The 25,062-nt window shown below is 44.6% G+C and overlaps 2 protein-coding genes across 4 annotated transcripts in view; one reads left to right on the top strand and one right to left on the bottom strand.

Moving 5' to 3' along the window:
• The window catches only part of LOC106610179 (FHF complex subunit HOOK interacting protein 1A), a 39,299-nt gene extending 30,675 nt beyond the window's left edge, over positions 1-8,624 (top strand). Inside the window, exons 11-14 of one of the 2 annotated variants that reach the window (XM_045722735.1) lie at positions 97-1,155; positions 1,528-1,706; positions 4,688-4,808; positions 5,602-8,624. In XM_045722735.1, the coding sequence (XP_045578691.1) occupies positions 97-1,155; positions 1,528-1,706; positions 4,688-4,808; positions 5,602-5,804 (1,562 nt within the window). In that variant the 3' untranslated portion in view covers positions 5,805-8,624. The remainder of the gene's footprint in view (positions 1-96; positions 1,156-1,527; positions 1,707-4,687; positions 4,809-5,601) is intronic. The other variant, XR_006770776.1, reaches the window with a different exon arrangement.
• A 1,185-nt stretch (positions 8,625-9,809) lies between these two features.
• LOC106610180 (glutamyl-tRNA(Gln) amidotransferase, subunit B) lies at positions 9,810-25,046 on the bottom strand. 2 transcript variants are annotated; one of them, XM_045722736.1, is made up of 13 exons: positions 24,772-25,046; positions 23,461-23,614; positions 23,161-23,274; positions 19,689-19,887; positions 19,178-19,300; positions 18,074-18,187; positions 15,155-15,239; positions 14,179-14,223; positions 13,422-13,614; positions 12,943-13,076; positions 11,780-11,858; positions 11,023-11,157; positions 9,810-10,189 (listed from the first exon to the last, which is right to left on the bottom strand). In XM_045722736.1, the coding sequence occupies exons 1-13, from the start codon at positions 24,924-24,926 to the stop codon at positions 10,064-10,066; spliced, it is 1,656 nt and encodes a 551-aa protein (XP_045578692.1). In that variant the 5' UTR covers positions 24,927-25,046; the 3' UTR covers positions 9,810-10,063. The 2 variants fall into 2 exon arrangements, with proteins under 2 accessions (XP_045578692.1, XP_045578693.1); XM_045722737.1 differs by lacking the exon at positions 23,461-23,614 and having other exon boundaries at positions 24,772-25,019.
• Positions 25,047-25,062: the final 16 nt, after the last annotated feature.

Here is a 25,062-nt window from a genome sequence, read left to right as displayed (position 1 = left end):
CTGTCTCGCTCTGTCTCTCTGTCTCTCTCTCTGTCTATCACTGTTTCGATACATTACTGACTTGTAGTGCTCCCTATCTTTCTGCCTGTTTTTCAGAGACAGAGGAGACCTTTTTGGAGGAGGATGGCTCGGGCTACTCCTGCGTCATCGGCTCTGAGATCTACCTGGACGTCAACTACCTGCACTACCTTTACAACGCCCGCCTGGTCATCAGCAGCTGCATCCGGGCCTGCCAGGTGTGGTCGGCCCCCTACGATGGAGAGGACCCCCCTCCAGAGGAGTACCAGCCCAGTGCCCTGGAGGAGGCTGGGGCCAGGGGACGCCAAGCCCAGACGGTCAACCCCAAGAGGTCACATCCACGGCCTCGTCCCCCATGCCCGCCCCAGACCACAGACCCAGCCCCTACTAATCAACTAGAGCTGGAGTGGGACGATAGTTATGATGCCGGTCCGGTGGTGTCCCCCGAGGCTGCTGCTGCTGCTGAGAGTAGTAGACCTCCACAGCCGCCTGCAGCCGAGCCCCCCAAACACATCCAGGAGATGAGGAGGACTGCCATCATGCTGGTTAAGGGTTCCTACAACGAGGAGTCCGACTTCCAGGATGATGTCATGATCTATGACCTTGTGGCAAAGAAGGACGCCTGCGATACTGTGGATCGCCGCAGGGAGACACTACCGGAATCTGAAATGGACTCAGAATTGAACCTTGAGGAGGACCATTTCAAAGAATCCAGTCTGCAGGAGAAGGATGAGGTCCCCCTCAGCAATGGCCTGAGTCTTCCACTCCATCCCACCAACATGGAGGTCAAAAGCTCGGAGGTCACAAAGGGGTCAAAGGAGGTCAAAGCTCATGTTGCGGACAACAACTCCAACCTCCAGAGCCCCTCGGCTACTGAGGTGGGGGACGACCTCATGGGTCAGTACGAGGAGCTGATTCGTACGCTGGGCAGCGACGAGGCCGAGACTGGGGGGAGCAGCCCTGTGAAAACGGTGGACAAAGAGTTCCGGAATCCTGTGGTCACCCCCATGGAAGAGGACGAGGTGGACTTCAGCTCCTTCTCTATGGATACGCCAGAGCTGGAGAAGCAGCACTCGTCCCTGTTTGGGACCAAGCTCCGCAGTGGCAGCACTAGGAGCCATTCGGTGCCTTTTACAGGTAAGAAAAAACAACACTCTCAGAAATAAAAGTCTTAACTTTTCTACAATATCTTCACCAGGTTTGAAGGTCAGCTCTCTAACACGTGTCAAGAATTTGCTGAAGAATCACAACGTGGTTATCTTACAATGCATTTGGCTCACGGCGAGAGAGAGAGAGAGAGAGTGGGAGAGAGAGAGAGCCTTTACTCAGACTGTCAAACCTGGTTAAATAACAAGCCTTAAAGTAAGACAGATAAAACTTCAGTGAGTAAAGTCTCTCTCTCTCTTCCTGTGTAGATTGAAGTATTATCTGCCTTACTTTAAGACTTGTTCTTGATCTTTAACCAGGTTCGACAGTCTGAGTGAAGACTCTCTTTCTCTCTTCCTGTAGGGCCATTTGTCAGTGTGCTGTTGTCACGTCTGGAGAACATGCTGGATAACTCTCTCCATGTCAACCTCCTGCTGACTGGTATACTGGCCCAGCTGGCTGCCTACCCCCAGCCCCTGCTGCAATCCTTCCTCCTCAACACCAACATGGTGTTCCAGCCCAGCGTGCGCTCACTCTATCAGGTACAGATAGTGTGTGTGTGTGTGTGTGTGTGTGTGTGTGTGTGTGTGTGTGTGTGTGTGTGTGTGTGTGTGTGTGTGTGTGTGTGTGTGTGTGTGTGTGTGTGTGTGTGTGTGTGTGTGTGTGTGTGTGTGTGTGTGTGTGTGTGTGTGTGTGCGCGACTGTGAGTGTGACTGTCACCAGCCCAGTGTCCACTCCCGCTCCTAGATTCCATTAATTCTGTCAGTCTGTCTGTCCATCTATCTCTATGTATTGCCTTTCAGTCTGTCTGTCCATCTATCTCTATGTATTGCCTTTCAGTCTGTCTGTCTATCTGTATCCTTTGTTCTCTCTCAATGACTTTGAGGCTGAGATGGACACAGTCCTACTGTTAAGATACTCATCATAGACACTGCAATGCACGCCTACTCAAAAGAGAGACAACTCTCTTCGTAAACATTTCACTCTGCTCCATTTAGTAAGCATTTGAGGTGTAAAAACGCCCTCCCCCCCAAAAAAAAAACTGTTTGCTTTTCTCCCTCACCGCTCTAAGCTGTTTAAACCTCTGGAGACTCATGAAACAACCTGTTAGAAGTTAGAGAGGAGGGATCCGTTATGAATAGTATTAATTAGACAGGAGATTATGAATACTAGGTCTGTGTCCCAAATGGATCATTATTCCCTATATAGCCTTATGGGCCCTGGGTAAAAGTAGTGCACTATATAGGGGACAGGGTGCCATTTGGGACGCAAGCCTATGAGCGGCGTACACTTAACGTAGCAATGAAAACAGAGTTCAAAATGGCTGTGAAACAAGTCTAGTGAGATTTTTTAACACAGTGTTTTTCTCTCCTGCAGGCTGATTCATGCATAATTGAATAGAGGATGTGTAAACAAGTAAATCAAAATGGAATGGGGCTGTTTGAAAGCTCGCATTAAAGGGAATGTTTGGATGGGGATGAAAGGGGATGGCGAGTTGTTGACGTACAAACACTGGGTACTTCATTTTCATTAGGGTCCAGATTAAAATAGGTGGATTGTTTGTCATGGAGATGAATGCGGTTTGGTTCTCTCATCATCAGTGTGTCTTGTCTTGCTTAATGTCCTTGTTTTGTCTGGTTTATGCCTCTGGTTTTGTTTTCAATCGTGTGACATGCTTTTATGCAAAAGCTACCCGTTTTACACCTGATAGTGTGTATAGCAATACTCTTGGCATCAAGTACGTAAAGCCTGTTGGCTTAATTCAGTCAAAACAAATGTAAACTTTCTTTGATAAGGCATCTTGCGCTGTGGAAATGCAGAGTGCATTCATTTTTCTCAATAGAACAATACAATGTTTTATGTGTGCAAAAAACAAAAACAATTCAGCATGGTTCTCTCATTGATCCACCATCTTGTTTCAATGTAAGCTCGCGAGATGAGGATAGCCAAACGAGACTACCTCATTGTAGCTTTGATACAATATTTATCCTGTACTTTCTGTGCTCTGGCAGCTACAGTGCCTTCAGAAAGTATTCACACCCCTTGACTTTTTCCACATTCTGATGTGTTACAGCCTGAATTTAAAATTGATTAAATATAGATTTTGTGTCACTGATCTACACAAAATACCCCATAATATCAAAGTGGAATTTTGTTAGTAGAACATTTTTGAAATTAATAAAAAATGAAATGCTGAAATGTATTGAGTCTAAGTATTCAACCCCTTTTGTTATGGCAAGCCTAAGTAAGTTCAGGAGTAAACATGTTCTTAACAAATCACATACATTTAATGGACTCATTCTGTGTTTAATAATAGTGGTTAACAGGATTTCAGAATGACTACCCCAAACATACAATTATCTGTAAGGTCACTCAATCGAGTAATACATTTCAAGCACAGATTCAAAGACCAGGGAGATTTTTCAATGCCTCGCATTAAAAAGCAAACGCTGAATATCCCTTTGAGCATGGTGTTGTTATTAATTAGGCTTTGGATGGTGTATCAATACACCCAGTCACTACAAAGATACAGGCGTCCTTCCTAACTCATTTGCCAGAGAGGAAGGAAACTGCTCAGGGATTTCACCATGAGGCCAATGATGATTTTAAAATGGTTACAAAGTTTAATGGCTGTGATATGAGAAAGCTGAGAATAGATCAACTACATTGTAGTTACTCCAGAATACTAACTTAAATGACAGAGTAAAAAGAAGGAAGCCTGTATAGAATAAATATATTTCAAAACATGCATTCTGTTTGCAACAAGACACTTAAGTAATACTGTAAAACATTAGGCAAAGAAAGGAACTTTTTGCCCTGAATACTGCATCATGTTATGGGAATGCTTGTCATCAGCAGGACTAGGGAGTTTTTTAGGATAAAAAGAAACGAAATAAAGCTAAGCACAGACAAAGTCCTAGAGGAAAACCTGATTCAGTCTTCTTTCCAACAGACACTGGGAGACTAATTCACCTTTCAGCAGGAAAATAACCTAAAACACAAATTTATACTGGTGTTGCTTACCAAGACGACATTGAGTGTTCCTGAATGGCCGAGTTACAGTTTTAACTTAAATCGGTTTGAAAATCTATGGCAAGACTTGAAAATGGCTTTCTAGCAATGATCAACAACCAACTTGACAGAGCTTGAATAATATTTTGACTAATAATGGGAAAATATTGTGCAATTCAGCTGTGCAAAGCTCTTGGAGACTTACCCAGAAAGACTCACAACTGTAATTGGTGCCAAAGGTGATTCTAACATGTATTGTCACAGTGGGTGAATAATTATCTAATCATGTATTAGTGTTTTATTTTTCATAAATTCTAACATTTATTAAAACATTTTTCTTCCACTTTGACAGAGTATTTTGTGTAGATCGTTAAAATTAAATCCATATTTAATCCCTCTTTGTAACACAACAAAATTTGGAAAAGGTCAAGGAGTGTGAATACTTTCTGAAGGCACTGTATTTCCTGTCTGATGTTCTACTGATGTTACTATATATGTGTTTCCATATCAGGTACTAGCCTCCCTTAAGAACCAGATAGAGCAGCAGGCCTCAACCAAGAAGGACTTCCCAGAGCTGATCACCTCCGCCCAGCACTGCCTCCTGGCCAGGGAGAGTTCCCTCAAGGATCAAGGTGAGACTTGATTGACTACAGTACCCATAATGCTCTGTCCTACATATCCAGTTCCATGTTAGTAAAGATGTTCTGAAGCTAACGTAATGGCTTCCCTGCCAGGATACATAAAGTGTTTAACAACCGTATAACTGTGGACTGTTACTTACTGGTAGTATAAATGTTTTGTTTGAAGAGAGGTTGTTCAATGTTGAATTCTGAGCTTTATTGTGAGCTATCCTATGAACATCATTAGAATGTAATTTAGGTCTGTTTTGTAGCCAATAGCCATAGATAGCCAGGTCATTGAGATTAGAATAGATACAGGCAAAGCTTCCAGAGGATTTGAGGCAATATCCTAGATCATAAGACCAGTAATGAGCCTAGCAATAATGTTGTTTCTAATTGCTGCAATGCAATGAAGCACCACTGAAGATTAAAACTGTATCTGTGCTTAGTTTGTGTTGTGTTTGGTTCCTCCTCGAGGACTTGGAGAATATATTCAGCTTGGTCATGAAGCATTGCAGCAATGGAGAAACAACTCCGGTCCTTCTGACGTTCTTCTCATACTTCTCTAGTCTACTGCATTCCCAATGGTTTCTCCCCACCATTTTATCTGCGAGCTTTCTCTCTGAGCAAGGAATGTATGGGTATGAGATTGCATGAGATTTGAAAAGGAAAATGAGACTGATATAAAAGGGAGAATTTCTTCTTTCAAGTGGACTAACATGAGCTTGCTACAATGTCCAACTGCAGTTAAACGTTACTATTACTAATGTCTTATTTTTCCTCTCTATTTACTTATCCTCCACAGATACAAACAGCGGCGACAGCCGAGAATGTTCCCCCCTGGAGGCAGGAAGGATGATGAAGAGCTCTCCTCCTCCCCAGCCCAAGACCATTTCCCTGGCCAGGACCGAGGTCTTCGCTACAGTCCTCTTCACAGAGTTCCTCAAAGAACTGGCGGCCATTGCGCAGGAGCACTCAATACTATCACACGTCCCTATGGAGGAGTAACGATATAATAGCATTGTAATAATGTTATAACATTATTATTATTATTATAATGTTTTAATAATGTTATGGTAGCATTGTCTCACAGGGAAGTGAGTGTCTGTCCCTGACCTGTTGTGTCCACATGGGTAATTTTAAACGTTTTAAAAAGACTCTTTGAAAGTGTTTCATGTTTTCCAACACTACTTGATGAAGAAGACTATACCTCTTGGATTGATTCACTCGTCTTTTATCTCTCTCCCTGAGGTAGTTTTTAAATTGGGTTATATATATATATATATTTGAGACTAATATATTTTTCCAAACCAATATATAAAAACGGCGGGCTCTGATGTACAGTAACACAAGGAATCTCTCACCCATTTGATGCATTTGCCATTGATGCCCTCAGACAGACTCATATGTATATGGCTCTGCCCTCAGAGAGTTGTATGCATAGGCCTATGTCACATCCAAGGAGCAGGTCATGTGATTTATAATGACTGGAAAGTACTGACCTACTTCAAGCCTTTGGTGGAACCCCTGCACCAACCAATAAGAATGCTGAAATGGAAGCTTGGGGCTAATCGACCAAAGACTGAATAGAATGGAACAGGCTGAATGGAACAATGGGAAGTTAACGATACGCAAAGGACACATAATCTGTCCCTTTAGGCTTTTAGACTTACAAAATTGCATTCATAAATGTCAGTGTACTGCCCTGGTAGCAACAGCCTCTCCAGTGACCAGCTCTAGTTGTCTTGTAGTGATGGCCACCATACAATGGGGACTTATACGTGGCCTTACCGAAATCTCTGGTGGTGCCATGTTGACACCCTGGGGTTGCATGCTGTACTGGAAATAATCAGGAGCCTATTTTTCAGGATCTCTCCCTGTGGAATATTCATCACTAATCACATGTTATTTGTCACATGCTTCGTAAACAACAGGTGTAGACTAACAGTGAAGTGCTTACTTACGGGCCTTCCCAACAATACAGAGAGAAAGAAAATAGAGAAATAGTGGAAAAGTAATAACAAATCCACAATGAGTAACGCTAACTTGGCTGTAAACACAGGGTACCAGTAACAAGTACCCTAGCAGCACCTCTCTAAACTCTACAGGTTAGCGCGTTGGTGTTAGAAGTGGGATGCTAGTGGGAGTCACATTCATCTCATACTTACTTTATGAGTTGGTGTAGACCATGGCATTCACTAATGTTATGTGTCTGGTGGTCATTGTTGTCCAAAACTCTTGACTGAAGGAGAGGCCTAGTAACTTAGAAGATCAGGCTCACTGTACAGAACAAGTTTGTGTGTCGCTAAATACCTTAAATCAAAGACTTTCTTTGTTCAATAGACATATTTCAATGATGTTATGTTTTCAATGCACATTAGATATTCAAGTTAGAAGTTGTTTTTTAAAATGTAGGGGTGTACTTAAGGACACTGGTTTCTTCTGACGTCAAGTCTCAATGCTGCGGCTAACTCCATTTTTCCCATGGTGCACCAGGTCCTGTCCACTGAATGCACGTTATTTATAATGATATCTCTAAAAGGAGCTTTCCAATATCAGGGTGATGCACTCAATGTTTGCGTCCAAAACAGCACCTTATTTCCTATGTAGTGCACTACTTTTGACCATATAAATCAAGAGTAGTGCACTATATGGGGTAATGGGTGCCGTTTGGGAAGCCCTCAATGTCTTAGCCTTATTTTAGTACTTTATGTATATAATTGGAAAAAAATAATCAAAGAAGCAGCACACTATGCAAATCATTATTGATATTTGGGGTATAAGAGTACTTTATTACGTTTTGTTTCCTGATGGGGTTGGGTATTTAATACAGAATGTACTTAATGTCACAATAATGGAACTGTTTTGTAGAGAGAGGTTCTATTGCCATATTTTTTCACAGAAGTTGTAACTTGAGTTGTTCTGTCTTCTCTTTGCTGTATTAGGGAATGCATGTTTCTTGTATGTTATTATGAGTCAAGTTGGGGAAATTGGAATACATCACTGTTGGTTGGTTCATTGATGATTTGGCACATTCATTTTAGCATTGAGTGTTGGCCAACTCTCACAGGAAGACATGGGTAGCCTGAAATCCAAGCTGATATGCTCCATTTCACCATTGTTTAAGTTTCAATTCCAGACTAAGACATGGTCTACCATTAGCAACAAATAAATAGCCTTGATTTTAATTGACTTAATTTTATTTAAGGTTTTGATTTCAACCAAGGAGACATTTTGTTACAATGCCTGTTAAATCGGTATGTTAGGGAAGAACTACCTAAAAATTGGTGCCTGAATTTCCTCCTGTTGCTTAGTGTCTACTCTGGGCTAAGCATGGTCATGTTCAGTAGGCATAAAAGGGAGCTTATCCATTTAGAAATGCTCTTTTTTGTTTTCTGTTGCAAAACTTTTTCCTATGGTGCATCCTAATGAACATGACCCAGGGGATGAATGTGGATGCAGCTGCAAAGGCAAAAATATATCACTGTCTCCTCGAACTAGTCCACAAATTGGACCGATGGACAGTTATGGAATGCATCATTTCTTGCCATTGCTAAATTTGGTGATGAACTCCATATTTTCTTGTAGTAGAATGTTTTGTGGAGCACATTTATTTCAACCAAATTTAGAGGCACAGTTCTCTTCAGTTGCGTAGAGGTTTCATTCCAAATAGAAGTAGTCTAGTTTCTCCCTTTCTACAACTATTAGCATCCATTTTAGATGTCAGCGATGACCTTGTCAGGTTACTCCACTGTGTATTCTTCTGTCATTAAAGTCAGAGGTTCCAAGGAATGATTATTTTAATAAAGACATCTCTTGTCCAATGAAGACATGTATTAGTGTATTCTTCATAATGTGCTTTTTATTGAAGAACAGAAAAATATTTTCATGTGTTTTAACTTGACAGCTTCTCTACCCAAATTTATATTTTAGCTTCATCTTGGCAAAGGTAAAGTGGAATGCAAAACACAGGGAAAACACATTTTTCCTCCCTCTTCCTTTGCCCAGAAGTGGTTGTGTTTGCAATGGTTTGTTCAGTGGACTCCTCTGGCCTTATTTAGTAAACAATCCCCCCTCTAGCCCTGTTCATACCTGGTTCTAACATGCAGCCTTTGTCCTGATCTTGTCCAATTATGATTATGGCCACATTTTTGGACGATTAAAAGACGCATTGTGATCAGATCTAAGTGTAAACGGACAAAAATCAGGACGAATGTTAACAGCAGGTATAAACAGGGCTTCTGACAGCCCTTCATCCAGTGACCCAGCTTCTGTTCAAAACTAGGTCTTCTTCACAGGCACTGAAACAGCAGCCAGCCACAAACCCTCTTTTTTAAATGTTTTATCAAGAAGTCCAATTGTGTTACGCACAATACCTCTTATATAGGTCACTGCATACGGCATTCAATAGAAATAAAGGGGATGAATGGGAGGCAACTACCTACTTACCAAACTGAAGTCACATGCATACAGCCAACCAGTATTGAATTACCGCGTGATTTGACAAAACTCAATATTCAAGCCAACTGAATGTAAGATGCCTAACTCTAGAGAGAAGCATAGAAGGCTGAAGGATAGAGATGTATCTCCTTCACTTGACAGCCACAAGGGGGCGCTCACTACTCATGACTACTTCCTGTCTCTCCTCTGACTGAACACTGACCTCTAAATCATTCCTAATCCGATCCATTTTAGAGGGAGTATCAGGAGATACATTGCATATATTACCTCTGTCCTCTGTTGTTCTCCTGATTCATTCCAGTGCTGCCAGAGGGCAGTGATAAAAGCAGAATGATGACTTCTGGGATGACTCCCAAACTGCCTGGTAATGGGCCATACCTTTATTAGCTGTGTTCTACCACTGGTGGGTTCAGAGTGTTCCAAACTGCAAAGGGATTCCAGAATGGCTCTTTTAAAGTGTGATTATTATGGAGGAAGTGTATGCCATCCCATTCCATTGACAGTTTTAGATGAAGTGTGTGTTTGGCAGGGGATAAGTGCGCACACTCCAAAGAGAATTAGAATATATTTATGTACACAAATAAAGTTACAATACAACTGCAACAACTTAAAGCCGGTTACGGTGCCAGAAGACAACATGACAGACAGTTGATTTAGCAACAATAATCCTCTTGACCAGAGGACATGATAACTATGATGAAGCCATAAAGATGTCATGCTTGCTGCCTCTTAGACCAGTTTGATATTCCACCAGGCATATAAAGGTTGAGGCAGTCAAGGTGGCCACAGACAGTGTTAGTTAGTCCTCAGGAGGTCTTCTGCTCCAGGATGGCCCGTACCAGGACTGGATCAGCCCTGCCTTTAGTCTCCTTCTGGACCAGACCCATGAGCTTGTTCAGAACCTTCTTGTTCCCACTGCGGATGGCTTGGACCTGTAGGGGGAACAGTAACAGCAGCATAAGTCACAAATACTTACGTTTGCGTTTAATTTATTGATCAACAGAATTCTATCAAGACTGCTACTTGCAAAAAGTCAATGAGCCTGTACACTCCAAGCTCCTCATTAAGCTCAGGGACCTGAGTCTGAACCCCGCCCTGTGCAACTGGGTCCTGGATTTCCTGACGGGCAGCCCCCCAGGTGGTGAAGGTAGGAAACAACACCTCCACTTCGCTGATCCTCAACACAGGGGCCCCACAAGGGTGTGTGCTCAGCCCCCTCCTGTACTCCCTGTTCACCCACGACTGCGTGGCCACGCACACCTCCAACTCAATCACGACACAACAGTAGTAGGCCGGATTACCAACAATGACGAGACAGCCTACAGGGAGGAGGTGAGGGCCCTGGAGGAGTGGTGCCAGAATAATAACCACTCTCTCTCCTAATGGCAACAAAATGAAGGAGCTGATCGTGGACTTCTGGAGACACGAACTTAGTGAAGAAGATGAAAAGCTTCAAATTCCTCGGCGTACACATCACTGATAATCTGAAATGGTCAACCCACACAGACAGTGTGGTGAAGAAGGTGCAACAGCACCTCTTCAACCTCAGGAGGCTAAAGAAATTTGGCTTGGCCCCTAAGACCCTCACAAACTTTTACAGATGCTCAATTGAGAGCATCCTGTCAGGCTGAATCACCGCCTGCTACGTCAACTGCACCGCCCGGAACCGCAGGGCTCTTCAGAGGGTGGTGTGGTCTGCCCAACACATCACCAGGGGCAAACTACCTGCCCTCATTGTGGCAGCTCTTGCCCAGGGAGGCCTCACCTGGTCTGGGTGTGAGTCCACCACCTTCTGGCAAATCCTGTGGATCTCTGTGCTGTCGTTGACCATCCCCAGGTCCTGCTCCTTGACGATCTGCTGGGCCGTTTTACCTGGGGTCTTCCACAGCTCCTGGAACACCTGTATGGAGCAATGAAACATTCAGGTTAAACCCCAATTGAAAATGATATAATATACACTGAGGGTACAAAACATTAAGGACACCTTCCTAATATTGAGTTGCACCCCCCTTTGCCCTCAGAACAGCTACAATTCATCAGGGCATGGACACTACAAGGTGTCGAAAGCGTTCCACAGGGATGCTGGCCCACATTGACTCCAAAGCTTCCCACAGTTGTGCCAAGTTGGCTGGATGTCATTTGGGTGGTGGACCATTCTTGATACACATGGGAAACGGTTGAGTGTGAAAAACCCAGCAGCTTTGCAGTTCTTGACACACTCAAACCAGTGCGCCTGGCACCTACTACCATACCCAGTTCAAAGGCACTTCAATCTATTGTCTTGCCCATTCACCCTCTGAAGGCTTAAAAATCTTTCTTTAACCCGTCTCCTCCCCTTCATCTACACTGATTGAAGTGGATTTAACAAGTGACATCAATAAGGGATCATAGCTTTCACCTGGATTCACCTGGTCAGTCTGTGTCATGGAAAGTGTTAATAATATTTTGTACACTCAGTGTAGTAACACATATGGACTTTGCATTAAATGTTTTGGATGTTATGCCATTTTGTTATCTCTCACCTGCTTGGCGATAGAAGAAGAGATTTGTCCATTCTCCTGGAGATTCAGTACCTGGGCTAGAGCTTGAGGAGAGATCGGACTGAGAGAGGGAGCGAGAGAGAGAGAGAGAGATATGAGAGAGAGAGAGACACACACAGATATGAGAGAGAGACAGATATGAGAGAGAGAGAGAGAGAGAGAGAGAGACAGATATGAGAAAGAGCGACAGATATGAGAGAGACACACAGATAGGAGAGAGAGAGACAGATATGAGAGAGAGAAGAGAGAGAGAGAAGAGAAGGAAGAGACAGGAAGCACAGGAGATGTCATTAGACCCAGTCTATCGTCTCCTGTGTGACAGTGTCTATGTACCCTGGAGTCACTGTGCTTATAATGAGAGGCTATTTGGCCCCGTCTCTCTCTGTGACAGCCCATTGCCACCTACAGGGCACATGATCATCAATGCCGTCACGAATCCCCGAGTCAGACACACACTGAGCCAGAGACACACAGTCACATACACACTGACTGAGTTATGAACGGAAATATGAATAAACGAACAAACACGTGAATCCACACACAGTCAACATCCACTCTCACTTTTTTTTAAATGACAAAAAGGCACACAAACACCCACCCATCCACTCGTTCTCAGACAAAGACATAAAACAAAACACATACTTTACTCTGTTTGATCAGTCTTGCAACAGTCTGGAGTATAGGATAAAAACAGTAATATAAAAATAAAAAAAACACTCAGCTTATTACCCAGATATATTCTCTATTCACATTCACGGCCTGCCATAGTAATAATGGAAGGTATCAACATGAAGATAGATAGGAAACATCGCTGGGGAAAAGCACATAAATGATGCTTCCAGTATGGAAATGATTTCAGGCCTCCGTCTAGCCAAGACGTTGGGTCCTGAGATAGGATCTTCAACATGGGGTTTGAAGGCAACGCAAGACTGAAAAGAGTAGAACGGAGGAGGAGGAGGAGGAAGGGGAGGAGAGACACATGATAGGAGTTCGGGAGGGAGGGAGGGAGGGAGAAGAGGGCGAAACAAGATGAAGGGTGTAGAGGAAGAATGATAGGGATGAGGTGGAGAGGAGAAAGAGAATGACTGAGGCTAGAGTAGGACACAGAGGAAGAGGAGGAGGAAGAGGACGACTGAGTGTCTCACCTCTGGCTGACACTCAGGTTCTGTTGATGGAGGAGCCCCTGCAGCTCGTTCATCACCCAGCCAATCACCTTTTTCGGTCCAGCCTTGGTCTCCTTGACGACGGCCTCAAAGTAGTCCATCAGCCCGTCCTCATTCTACAACAGGAGACCCAATGAAACACACTTAATAATACTGTATATACAACAATCTACTGCGCCTTGCTGGACAGAGGCAGAAGTGCAGACAGGGTAACTGGCTGTGCAAGAATAGGTTACTTTGGGTAGTTATTAAATTGAGAGAGAGTGTGGGAGAGAGTACAATGGAGAGATAAAGGAAGAGGGGGAGCAGAAAGTGCCAGAAAGTGGGAGGGAGAGAGACAGACAGGAAGACAGAAGATGAAAGCCAGAGAGATGGAGGGAGAAACCTACCTACCATCTCCTATAATTAACTTGCTCAGTTGGACGTTAACAGACACACCTACATACTGAGTAGTCACTCACCACCAGGGTGAAGCTGTGTTCGGGGAGGATGCCGTAGGTCTCCACCAGCCTCTGCCTCCTGACGCTGGGCAGCTCCGGCAGCCTCTCCCTCACCTCCTCCAGAACCACCACCTGGCTGGGGGCAACACCAGGGGGGGCTGTAGAGCACGCCTCATACACCATCAGAGGAGGCAGGTTGGGCTCCGGCATGAACCTGGAGTGGGGGTGGGGGTGGGGGTGAGAAAGAAAGATGGAGAGAGAAGAAAAGAGAGCGAGGGGAGAGAGAAGAGAGAGGAGAGATGAGAGTGCATGTGTGACAAAGGGAGCACCCAGAGCGAGCACGGTTAAAGACAACAGAGGAGAGAGGGAGCGAGAAAGAGGGAAGAGTGAGATAAGAGGAGATGGAGAGGGAGCTGTTATCAGCAGTAGAGAAAGATAAGAGCGGAGTGCTGGCTGTATCTCTGCAGGCCTCTTCGACGGCACAGTGCCACACGGTCAGACGGAGGGCTGTCTCCTCTACACACAAAACACACACACACACACGCTACTCTGCGTCACAATTCTTGCTAACTGAAGCGTTAGGGCCGCGAGGTGGCGCATGTTTATCGGGATGTCCATCTACTGGGCCCCTAGCCACGATGACCTCTCTCCTCTCCTTCCTGTCTCGCTCCCCCTCTTCTCTCCACGCAGGCCCTACAGCAGTGATCGTATAATACCACACACCGTGCTGGAGGCTGTGCTGCTAGAACATTCTGAAGTGAATATGAGATGTACTCACCTGTAGTCCTGAAGGCCCTCCTTGTCTCTCATTGGAATGGTGTGACTGAAAAACAGACGGACACATGTTATGGCTTTGAGGTACTGTATAACGATAGTGTTTCGCTGGTTATAACAGTTACTACGGCAGATTGTTCATGTTGAAGAGGCTGTAACTATGGGCGAGGGCCACAGGTGTGAGGTGAGGGCCCCCCAGTCATTCTGTGTATTTCTGGACCATGACAGAGCTGTGGGCCTTTGCTGTCAAACACACTCTGTCAGGCCCAATGCACGCACGCACGCACGCACACACGCACACACGCACACACAGTCATGGGATGGTGTTATAGGCAGGTTGACGTTTATTGTCATGAGTCTTGTCCTGGAGGCAGAACTGAGCGATTTTCCCTTAGATAGGCCAGCTGCAAAGTCAAAATTGCCTTTTTGTTCTTCATTTAAGGTTAGGGTTAGGCATCAGGATATTAGCAGTGTGGTTAAGGTTAGGTTTAAAATCTGATTTTATGACTTTGTGGCTGTGCCAGCTATTGACCGCTCTGCACAGCTGCCTCCAGTACAAGATTCATGACGAAAAACGCTAACTTGCGCATTAGAGGCAGGCCCCAGCTGTGTGAAGAGCAGCTCATTTCATGGGCTTTACAACCTTCGCTAGCATGCTGGTCCACAACACCAGACACTGACTGACTCCAAGTGGCCTCATTCATCATTCTTAGTTACTAAAACGTTTTCAAATCAACCTCAGAAGAGAGAATGTCTTGAGATCAAATATCACACTGGATATAGTGTTGAATTATGGGGGGGTGAATATCTGACCCAAATAACTATTAAAACCCTGAAGAGACGCATCCTGTGTACATTGTACCGTATCCTGTGAAACATCATATTCTTAGTCAATAGACATTTTTGACATGTTATCAGAAACACTCTCACTGTAACGTAATGGGACTTGTCGGCTTGACTTGGTTCTATAAGCCTCTTACCCAGTCTTGCCATCAAACGACCGTGTCTCGTTCTGCACCGTGCCGCCGCTCTCCAGGACAAACATCTGTCTCTGGATCTCATAGTCTGTTGATGAACACACACACACACACACACACACACACACACACACACACACACACACACACACACACACACACACACACACACACACACACACACACACACACACACACACACACACACACACACACACACACACACACACACACACACACACCAGGCCTGATCAGAAGCAAGCATCCAGCCCACTGGCACAGTGTTAGATCCTCCCAACATCTGCCATGACACATGGCCATGCCTGAAGTCTCCTAACTGCTGCTACATTAGTTCTCTGTGACAAACGACTATCTGGAGTTTTGACTTTTAAAAACTCTTTATCACTTCTCTGCACTAAGCTAAAATGGAAGTCTACTCTTGGGATAAATAATGCAAGCGGCCAAGTCACTTCGTATCACACCAACTGTTAATGGCCTGCTGCTCCCGGTGAAGAATTCCAATGGCCCCTATGACTCTCCACTGTCTCCAGTAAGTTGGAGAGGAAAGAAAAAAGTTTGATGGGGAAACTCTGTACAAATGGAATTAGTGTTGATGGGAAATCTATTGTTCTGTAGAAAGCCAATTTAGCCTAAGTTAGGCATACAGACTGTGTGTGCTCAGTTGTTCCCTGAAACAAAACGGTCAATAAAGTTGTATTCTATATCTTCCTGAGCTTGTGTGGGTAGGAAAGGCCTCGTGCTTTCTGGTCAATGTTAACTATCCCTCTACACTAAACGTCTCTTCAGAAGACTTTCCATCTTCAGTTCCTGTCAACAGAAAGCCTGTCTCTCTGCTTCCTGTGGGCAGAGAGAGTGACGACTACCTTTAGGGATAAAACACCTCAGAAAGAACAAATCATGGAAAGACGTATGAAGTTGAGAGAAGGGGAAGTTTTGGCAGTTACTTCACGGAGTTGTCTGAGAGAACATTCACACAGGCGAAGACAGATAAGGCCGTGTGTGTGTGTGTGTGTGTGTGTGTGTTTATGCCTCATGTTGTCTCTAATCTTCGACTCCCAGTTTGACTTGCAGTGCACGCATAATTACACAGCCCTCCATCAGACGACTGTTTCAGAAAGATGACAGCCCATGAAAAGGATTCCATGCTGTTCGCTCTTTTTCTCTCTTTCTGTGTGTGTGTGTGTGTGTGTGTGTGTGTGTGTGTGTGTGTGTGTGTGTGTGTGTCTATATTTCCCTGAGTGCTCATCCAACTAGCTCATTCCAGACCCACTGGGTTGTGACCGCTTCACTTCAGTACCTCCACTAACTCCCACCAATGACAATGAGGATATACCCTTCACACACTATCGTGCCAACCTGAACCAAACTGTTCTGGCTCAGATATTGTCTATTCACATGGTCCTTTTCGGCACGGTTCCAGCAACTATGGTGAAGGGCTTTAACCAGGCCAGCTCAATACAGCTTGGTTTGGCTCGGCTCAGTTTGGCCAGAGATACTCTATAACATAGTCCATATAATGACGAGATGGTCTTGTCTCTGCCCTGACGATGGGAGTCGTTGTCGCAAAGGCAGGCGGGAGGAGGCAAGATTAGATGGGAACATTCTAGCCAAAGAGAGGACAGATACACTTGTGAACAATAGACAACTCCAATATAATTTATTCCCTCAAAGTTGCTGAGATGCCACGTGCGTCCACTTATATAAATAAAAGTATGTGGACACCCCTTCAAATGAGTGGACACCAGTTGCTGACAGGTGTATAAAATTGAGCAAACAGCCATGCAATCTCCATAGACAAGCATTAACAGTAGAATTGCCTTACTGAAGAGCTCAGTTTACTTTCAACGTGGCATCGTCATAGGATGCCATCTTTCCAACAAGTCAGTTCATCAAATTTCAGCCCTGCGAGAGCTGCCCCGGTCAACTGTAAGTGCTGTTATTGTGAAGTGGAAATGTCTAGGAGCAACAATGGCTCAGCCGCAAAGTGGTAGACCAAACAAGCTCACAGAATGGGACCGGCGAGTGCTGTAGCGCGTAGAAATCATCTGTCATCGGTTGCAACACTCACTACCGAGTTCCTAACTGCCTCTGGAAGCAACATCAGCACAAGAACTGTTCGTCAGGAGCTTCATGAAATGGGTTTCCATGGATGAGCAGCAGCACGGCCATGGAAACCCACAAGCCTAAGATCACCATGCGCAATGCCAAGCATCGGCTAGAGTGGTATAAAGCTCGCTGCCATTGGACTCTGGAAAAGTGGAAATGCATTCTCTGGACAGACAAATCTGGGTTTGGCGGATGCCAGGAGAACGCAACCTGCCCCATTGCATAGTGCCAACTGTAACGTTTGTTGGAAGAGGAAAAATGGTCTGGGGCTGGAGCCCTGACCTCAACGAACACCTTTGGGATGAATTGGAACGCCGACTGTGAGCCAGGCCTAATCGCCCAACATCGGTGCCGACCTCACTAATGCTTGTAGCTGACTGGAAGCAAGTCCTGCAGCAATGTTCCAACATCTAGTGGAAAGCCTTCCCAGAAGAGTGGAGGCTGTTATAGCAGCAAAAGGGGGGACCAACTCCATATTAATGCCCACGATTTTGGAATGAGACGTTCGAGCAGGTGTCCACATGCTTTTGGTCATGTAGTGTATATCAGTACATTCGTAACAACCTAAACATTATGCAACTTCTATTAGGTCAAATAAGCCTCACTTAGAAAATTAGCTATCACTTTTTTTTCTTACCAGATCCGATACTCTCTCATAGACCTCCATACAAAAACTATCCCCACTTGGTGTACTTATTGCCGTATTCTCGCGTGGACAGATTGACGCGAGTGGAGCTTCTCGCTTCGCCTCTCTGGTTTGGCTCAGTATTGTGAAAAGCCCTCAGCAGCACTCACCTATGGCCCTGGCCAGGTTGCGGGCACTGTTGATGTTCTTGACCTCAGTCCTGATGCCCCAAGGATCCCCAGGTCTGTGGACGGACACGTTGGCATCCACTCTCAGCTGGCCCTCTATAGCAAGAGAGAAAGTATGAGACAGCTGGCCCTCTATAGGAAGAGAGAAGGTATAAGACAGCTGGCCCTCTATAGGAGAGAGAAGGTATGAGACAGCTGGCCCTCTATAGCAAGAGAGAAGGTATAAGACAGCTGGCCCTCTATAGGAGAGAGAAGGTATGAGACAGCTGGCCCTCTATAGCAAGAGAGAAGGTAAAAGACAGCTGGCCCTCTATAGGAGAGAGGTATAAGACAGCTGGCCCTCTATAGGAGAGAGGTATAAGACAGCTGGCCCTCTATAGGAGAGAGGTATAAGACAGCTGGCCCTCTATAGGAGAGAGGTATAAGACAGCTGGCCCTCTATAGGAGAGAGGTATAAGACAGCTGGCCCTCTATAGGAGAGAGGTATAAGACAGCTGGCCCTCTATAGCAAGAGAGAAGGTATGATACAGCTGGTCCTCTATAGCAAGGGAGAAGGTATGATACAGCTGGCCCTCTATAGCAAGAGAGAAGGTATGATACAGCTGGTCCTCTATAGCAAGAGAGAAGGTATGATACAGCTGGTCCTCTATAGCAAGAGAGAAGGTATGACACAGCTGGTCCTCTATAGCAAGAGAGATACGGCGCCCCTGTGTCCAATGCAGGCCTCCCCACCAGCCATGTTCCCCTGGTGTGTTAGTGAGTGTGTGTGTGTCCAATGCAGGCCTCCCCACCAGCCATGTTCCCCTGGTGTGTTAGTGAGTGTGTGTGTGTCCAATGCAGGCCTCCCCACCAGCCATGTTCCCCTGGTGTGTTAGTGAGTGTGTGTGTCCAATGCAGGCCTCCCCACCAGCCATGTTTCCCTGGTGTGTTAGTGAGTGTGTGTGTGTCCAATGCAGGCCTCCCCACCAGCCATGTTCCCCTGGTGTGTTAGTGAGTGTGTGTGTGTGTCCAATGCAGGCCTCCCCACCAGCCATGTTCCCCTGGTGTGTTAGTGAGTGTGTGTGTGTCCAATGCAGGCCTCCCCACCAGCCATGTTTCCCTGGCAGGTCCCTAGAGCCTGCAGTATGAGCTGCATCTCTCTGACGGCTGCTGCTGCCTCCTCTCCACAGCTCATGTCTGGCTCCATCACCAGCTCCATCAGACCCACACCTGGAGGGAGAGAGAGATGTTACATACACTCCTCATATGCCTACATAGAACAGGGACTGGCTAGCCAAATCCTATCTAGATCTGTATATACTAGTTGGAGCTCTATGGTAGAGTCTATGAGTGTTTGAACTCTATGGTACCTGCTCTGTTGAGGTATACCAACGGGAAGCTAAACTCCATCTACCTGCTCTGTTGAGGTACACCGATGGGAAGCTAAACTCCATCTACCTGCTCTGTTGAGGTACACCGATGAAGCAAATATATTTTAGAACGGGGAAGAAACATCTACGGGAAGCTAAACTCATCTACCTGCTTGGGGTAACGAGAAGCTAAACTCCATCTACCTGCTCTGTTGAGGTACACCGATGGGAAGCTAAACTCCATCTACCTGCTCTGTTGAGGTCTATAAGGGTCTGGCTCCTGTAGTCATCGTGGAGGCTCTTGCCACTGTCCTGCTCCAGCTGGATTTGTTTGATCCTGACACTCTTGGTGACCACCGTGTTCCTCTTACGGCCCCCCAGGTGACTGTAGGTCAGGGTGCCGTCCACAGCGATGGGCAGCCTCTGTTGGGTGATCTGGTAGCCCGCCTGGATGGAGGAAACACATGAAACTACAAAAGGTCAATTCTGTGAGCTTGCTTCAGCTGTCTAAATGTGTCTCATTTATCAGGTATGTAATAGCCTGGTCTTATATGCTGTATAAACTTGACATTTGGCATGACAACGATTATAGGTATTACCTATAGAGGACTCCTCGCAAACAGATCTGGGACCAGGCTTAGGTTTTTAATTACAGCCACTATATAATACAATTAAGTCATTTATATTATAGACACTATAGGAAAACATGGGGATAATACCGAAATAAACTTGGCCTGCATAATCAACGATTTACCATTACAATTAACTTGGAAATAACTTTAAATATTTCAAAGGGGTCAAGAGTGTTATGAACAAAATAGCAAACCATGCATTAAACATGAGCTAAGATTCAGCCATTAGTTAGTTACTTTGGGGGGGATAATAGGCCCCTAAAACTGGTTACTCCAACTCATTATTATGCGGTTGGAATATTATTGTTGTTTCGTTGAGAGGGGTTCAAAGTCACAAAAGCGAACTGAATGAATATTTTATCTGTTCTCTTATTCTGAAGAGCCACTGTGCTGGCTGCCGCTATTCCACAAGTGAGTACGGTAGCGCTATGCCCCGTTGCCACGGCAACCGTCGCTAGAAAAGACTAAACATTCATCATACTTATTGGCATGCCGACTGAAGAAAAAGAAAGGGAAGGAATAAATATGAGCCAAAAAAATGGAGAGAAAAAAGTGAATTAACCATAACCATCTGTGTGTTGTACTGTACCTGATCAACAAATCAATCATTGGCAACAACACAAGCATAATGGACCACGTGAGACATTCCATTTTATCTCAGCGGTGTACTATAAATACAGGATTAGAGCATTAAAAGATGCTGATTTCTCCCTTTCTAGAATAATCAATTCACTCATAGAGCTCTGTCAGTGTCAATGCAAATGTAATTCATTACAATTCATTAGCGCAAGTGCCTCCTAGTTAGCATAGTGTATGCATTGCTGTTCACACACAGGTTACATTAGTTAGCTTAGCACCCACCAAAATGGTGGATCATTTGCAATTCCTGCATAATGACTGAAGGGGTGTTGGTGCTTTGTATAATGAAGGGCAGCTGAAGTTGGATGCAGACCAGTGGTGGTAAAAAAACTGCTACTGGAAGCCCCTGGGTCCTTCAAGCTCTTCTCGTCACACCCCAGCCCCAAAGCCTAATGAGCAGTCTGGTATTAAAGCACTCAGTCGGTTCAGGAAAGTAAATCCAAACCTGAGAGCTCTCCCTCCAACTAGACTGCTATTTGTCATTTTCAGATTCGGTTCACTTCAACGGATTCATGATTCGATGCACCAATCTATTCCCCTCTACAACCCTGGATTCAACTAGGCCTAGCTACTGTACATCCACGTCCCACGAAACAGATCCATTTGAGTCATTAAATAGTCGTCAGGGATAAACGTCTGCACAGAAAACACTCCAGAAAAGTCTAATTATGCATATCCGCTAGTAGCTTAGTGTGAAGCTGCTGGTGCATGTTATTAAGAAGAGGCTAGCTGTTATAACACCTGCCTGCCACTTCAATTCATTCCTGCTGCTGGTCAGGCAAGCGCATCATAAATCATGTAATGAGCAGCAGTGCGTTCGTTGTGTGAAATTAAATCATGGAACACATCAATAATGCACAACTCCATACATGTGTTCTTAATAAATGCATGTTTTTCTTATGTCCTCGTTCTCTCTACTTCAACAGGCTGCTAGTAAAATAGTTTAATAGAGAATGTGCTGCTTAATGCTTCAGTCATCGCGGCTATTATTTTCTCTCTCTACATATCATGAAGAGAGCATGAACATCACTCCCAACTGAATTTAACGCATTAGCAGGATTCATTATGCAATATAGGCCTTTTACCCTCCATCCCTATTCCCTGTCTATTTCCCAGGCCTGGTAAAACACAAGTGTTGTCTACAGCGTAAGCAAAAACATATTTATAAGCATTGGTACCACTTGTGGGCATGGTGAACATTTAAATCTTAACTAGCACTATCGTTTTAACATAACCCAGAGAGAGAGAGGTGATGCAACACTCAGTAAGCGGACCTAAAATCTACAACGGACGGGGAAACAAGATGAGGTGGGATTTGGGAATAATCCTTCGGCTTCCTGCTGGGACTTCACCCCTGGGATACATGTCGGAGCTTTTGAAATCAATAATGTACCTCTGCTGTGAGGAAGGATTATGCAGCTGTAGCCTCACGATAACATTATTACCAATGAATCTGACTGCTGGGTTCGAAGACAACTCAATCTTCTAACAATCTAGGCTTGGCAGGCCTTGTGTTGATCATATGCTTTCATTCAAAAGATCTAGAATGACTTAGGCCATCATGTCATCTAGTTCATTTCTTAATTGACAGGATATTGACGTACCATAACATTAAGACAACAGCACTGACAACCTGACGATAAACAATCCATTCCCTGACCCCACAAAATAACCCTCACAAGCTCCTCTATTGGTCATTAGAAATGACCTTGACCTTAGGACAAAGTTAGGGAAGCTTTTGAAACTCTTCACTCATCTAATACAGGAAAGGTATGGATTGCACTGTAACAGACAAACCTCCTAGCTGTCTTGTCATTTTCTTCAGAGTGGAAAGTCCCATTATGGTATAATACCGCTAAGGCACTTAAATTATTCAAATTCATCCTTTTCTCAGGCCACAATTTCTCATCATCAGCTCGTCAAGAGTAATGTCAGGGTCATTTATTTCTACATAGGTCACATTAAGCTAGGGCTGCCCATCTTTCCAAAGTGAAATGAAACTTTTTGGGAGGCTTTGTTGGGCAATTGCTATTGAATCTCATCGACTCTTCCAATGACATGTCTTGATGTCAAGGTCATAAAATGTCAGTCATAACGGCACTAACATTACCCAGGAGCGCCTGGCAGCAAGGTGAGGGTGAATATCACTTGGCCGCGACTTGACTTCTAACAGCTAACACATTGCAGGAACAGAAGCTGTCATTTGGCTAGATATCGGTGGCAATAAGGAAGTAAAATGGCAAAGTTACTTTGGGGAGAGATGGCTGCTTTGACCGATGAGAGCTACTTATTAACGGGGGAGTAAGTTGTCTCCTCTGTGATTTAGGCCGGGTTACTGTATTCAATAACTTTGTAAAAACTGCTGATGTAGCCTAAAAAGGGCTTTAGAAATAAATGCGATTGACGATTGCTTGTGATTGGAGGATAGATGGGGTCGGGGTTGACTTACAGGAAGGTCAGCGTAGAAGTAGTGCTTCCTGTCAAAGAGAGACTTCCTGTTGATGGTACAGTTAAGGGCCAAGCCTGTCATCACCGCAGCCTCCACACATCGTCTGTTCAGCACCTGAGGAGGAAGAGGAAAGGAACTTTCATTTGACCAAGTAGGCCTATGTACACCGACATATTGTAGGCTAGGTTACATAGACCAGATTATGTTATGATGGACAACAACTATATTATTATGCAACGAATAGACAAAAAGCCTTTATTGACATGAGGCATGTTTATCATCAGATGCACGATAACTCACAGGTAGAGTTCCAGGTAAGGAGGCATCAAAGAAGGACACCAGGGAGTTAGGTGGAGCCTGGAACCCGACCTGGGAGCCAGAAAACAGCTTGGTGTTGGAGTGGATCTGAGCATGGATCTCCAGACCCACCACACCTACCAGCTCCTGGGGAGCACTAGAAGCACACAATCACAGTCAGAGAAATGAACACTTACAAATGGGAGGCCACCATATCAACTCCACGATTTCATTTTCTGAACTGACTAATAGACTGGACTAACTGCCAGGGTTGTCTGTTATAGGAGTTTAGATGTGGGTCATTAATTACAGTACAACATTTATGTAGACAGTTCTGTTGGTGGACTTATTGCCGCGTTCAAAACAGGGAACTCGGAAATCTCCAACTTCAGTGCGTTCAACAACTGGGAACTGGGGAAAAACGAGCTCCGATTGGGGGAAGAAAAAAAAAGAAAAAATCGATATGAACAGTCATCCAACTCTGAACTATTTCACTGGTCACCCCCAAAGCCAATTCCTCATTCGGCCGCCTTTCCTTCCAGTTCTCTGCTGCCAATGACTGGAACGAACTGCAAAAATCACTGAAGCTGGAGACTCATATCTCCCTCATTAGCTTTAAGCACCAGCTGTCAGAGCAGCTCACAGTTCATTGCACCTGTAAATAGCCCATCTGTAAATAGCCCATCCAACTACCTCATCCCCATAATCACCTAATTTGCTCACATTGTATATAGACTTATTTTTCGACTGTATTATTGACTGTATGTTTGTTTTACTCCATGTGTAACTCTGTGATGTTATATGTGTCGAACTGCTTTGCTTTATCTTGGCCAGGTCGCAGTTGTAAATGAGAACTTGTTCTCAACTTGCCTACCTGGTTAAATAAAGGTGAAATAATGTATTTTTTTTTCAAACTCGGGCCTCTTTCTAGAGCTCCGACTTTCCGACCTAAATATCACTGACGTCATGAGTTCCCAGTTGTTTTGAATGCGGCATATCAGCAAAACTTTCGTGACATCATCATACCTAATCAAAGTCATTCAGAATCCCTGTCAAGACAACCTGTGAGGATGCTCTGAAGGCAGAGAGGGGTAAGAAGGACAATATTTACATATTTATAAAGGAAGCTATCAATAAACTGCATGAAGGTTTTTAAGTAACAGCAATGTTTGCAACGTCTAAATACGGAGGGAATGTGGTTATGAATGATGTGCGACTGTCATCCTCGCTAACTAGCACAGGCGCGCACACGATACACAAACAGTGCACATCAGTGCGAGCTAGCTAACGTTAGCATTCACTCCGTGGACCTACCTTTTCCGTTTTGTTTGGGCTTGACTCTGGCATCGGGAGACAGACATACATATTCTCCGTATCACACACCAACTGTGCCTTTGGTAAGTAATCGTTGGATAAAATATTGAAATGTGTTTATTCATATTACATAGCAGTGCAGAGGAGCCTGCCATGTTTAGCCTTTCTATTTAGGGTATTATGGTAGTTGTAGTCATAGTAAATTAGTTTCACACAAAGTCCGAGGGCAAATGCCTTTAGGAACAGTCGAACACCCCACAATGCAACACATTTAATGCAACCCATATTTCG

Source organism: Salmo salar, chromosome ssa08, assembly GCF_905237065.1.
Source record: "Salmo salar chromosome ssa08, Ssal_v3.1, whole genome shotgun sequence".
Lineage (NCBI taxonomy): Eukaryota > Metazoa > Chordata > Actinopteri > Salmoniformes > Salmonidae > Salmo > Salmo salar.
The sequence above is the reverse complement of the archived record's forward strand: the minus strand, read 5'-3'. Positions and strand labels throughout refer to the sequence as shown.

Bases quoted from the DNA above. Each gene is read 5' to 3' on its own strand.
- LOC106610180 (XM_045722736.1), bottom strand. From the start codon at position 24,926: ATGGCAGGCTCCTCTGCACTGCTATGTAATATGAATAAACACATTTCA. The intron at 23,275-23,460 runs GTGAGTTATCGT...CTTCCTCCTCAG, and splicing joins CCTTACCTGGAACTCTACCT to GTGCTGAACAGACGATGTGT. The intron at 13,077-13,421 runs GTGAGTGACTAC...CTCCTGTTGTAG, and splicing joins AACACAGCTTCACCCTGGTG to AATGAGGACGGGCTGATGGA.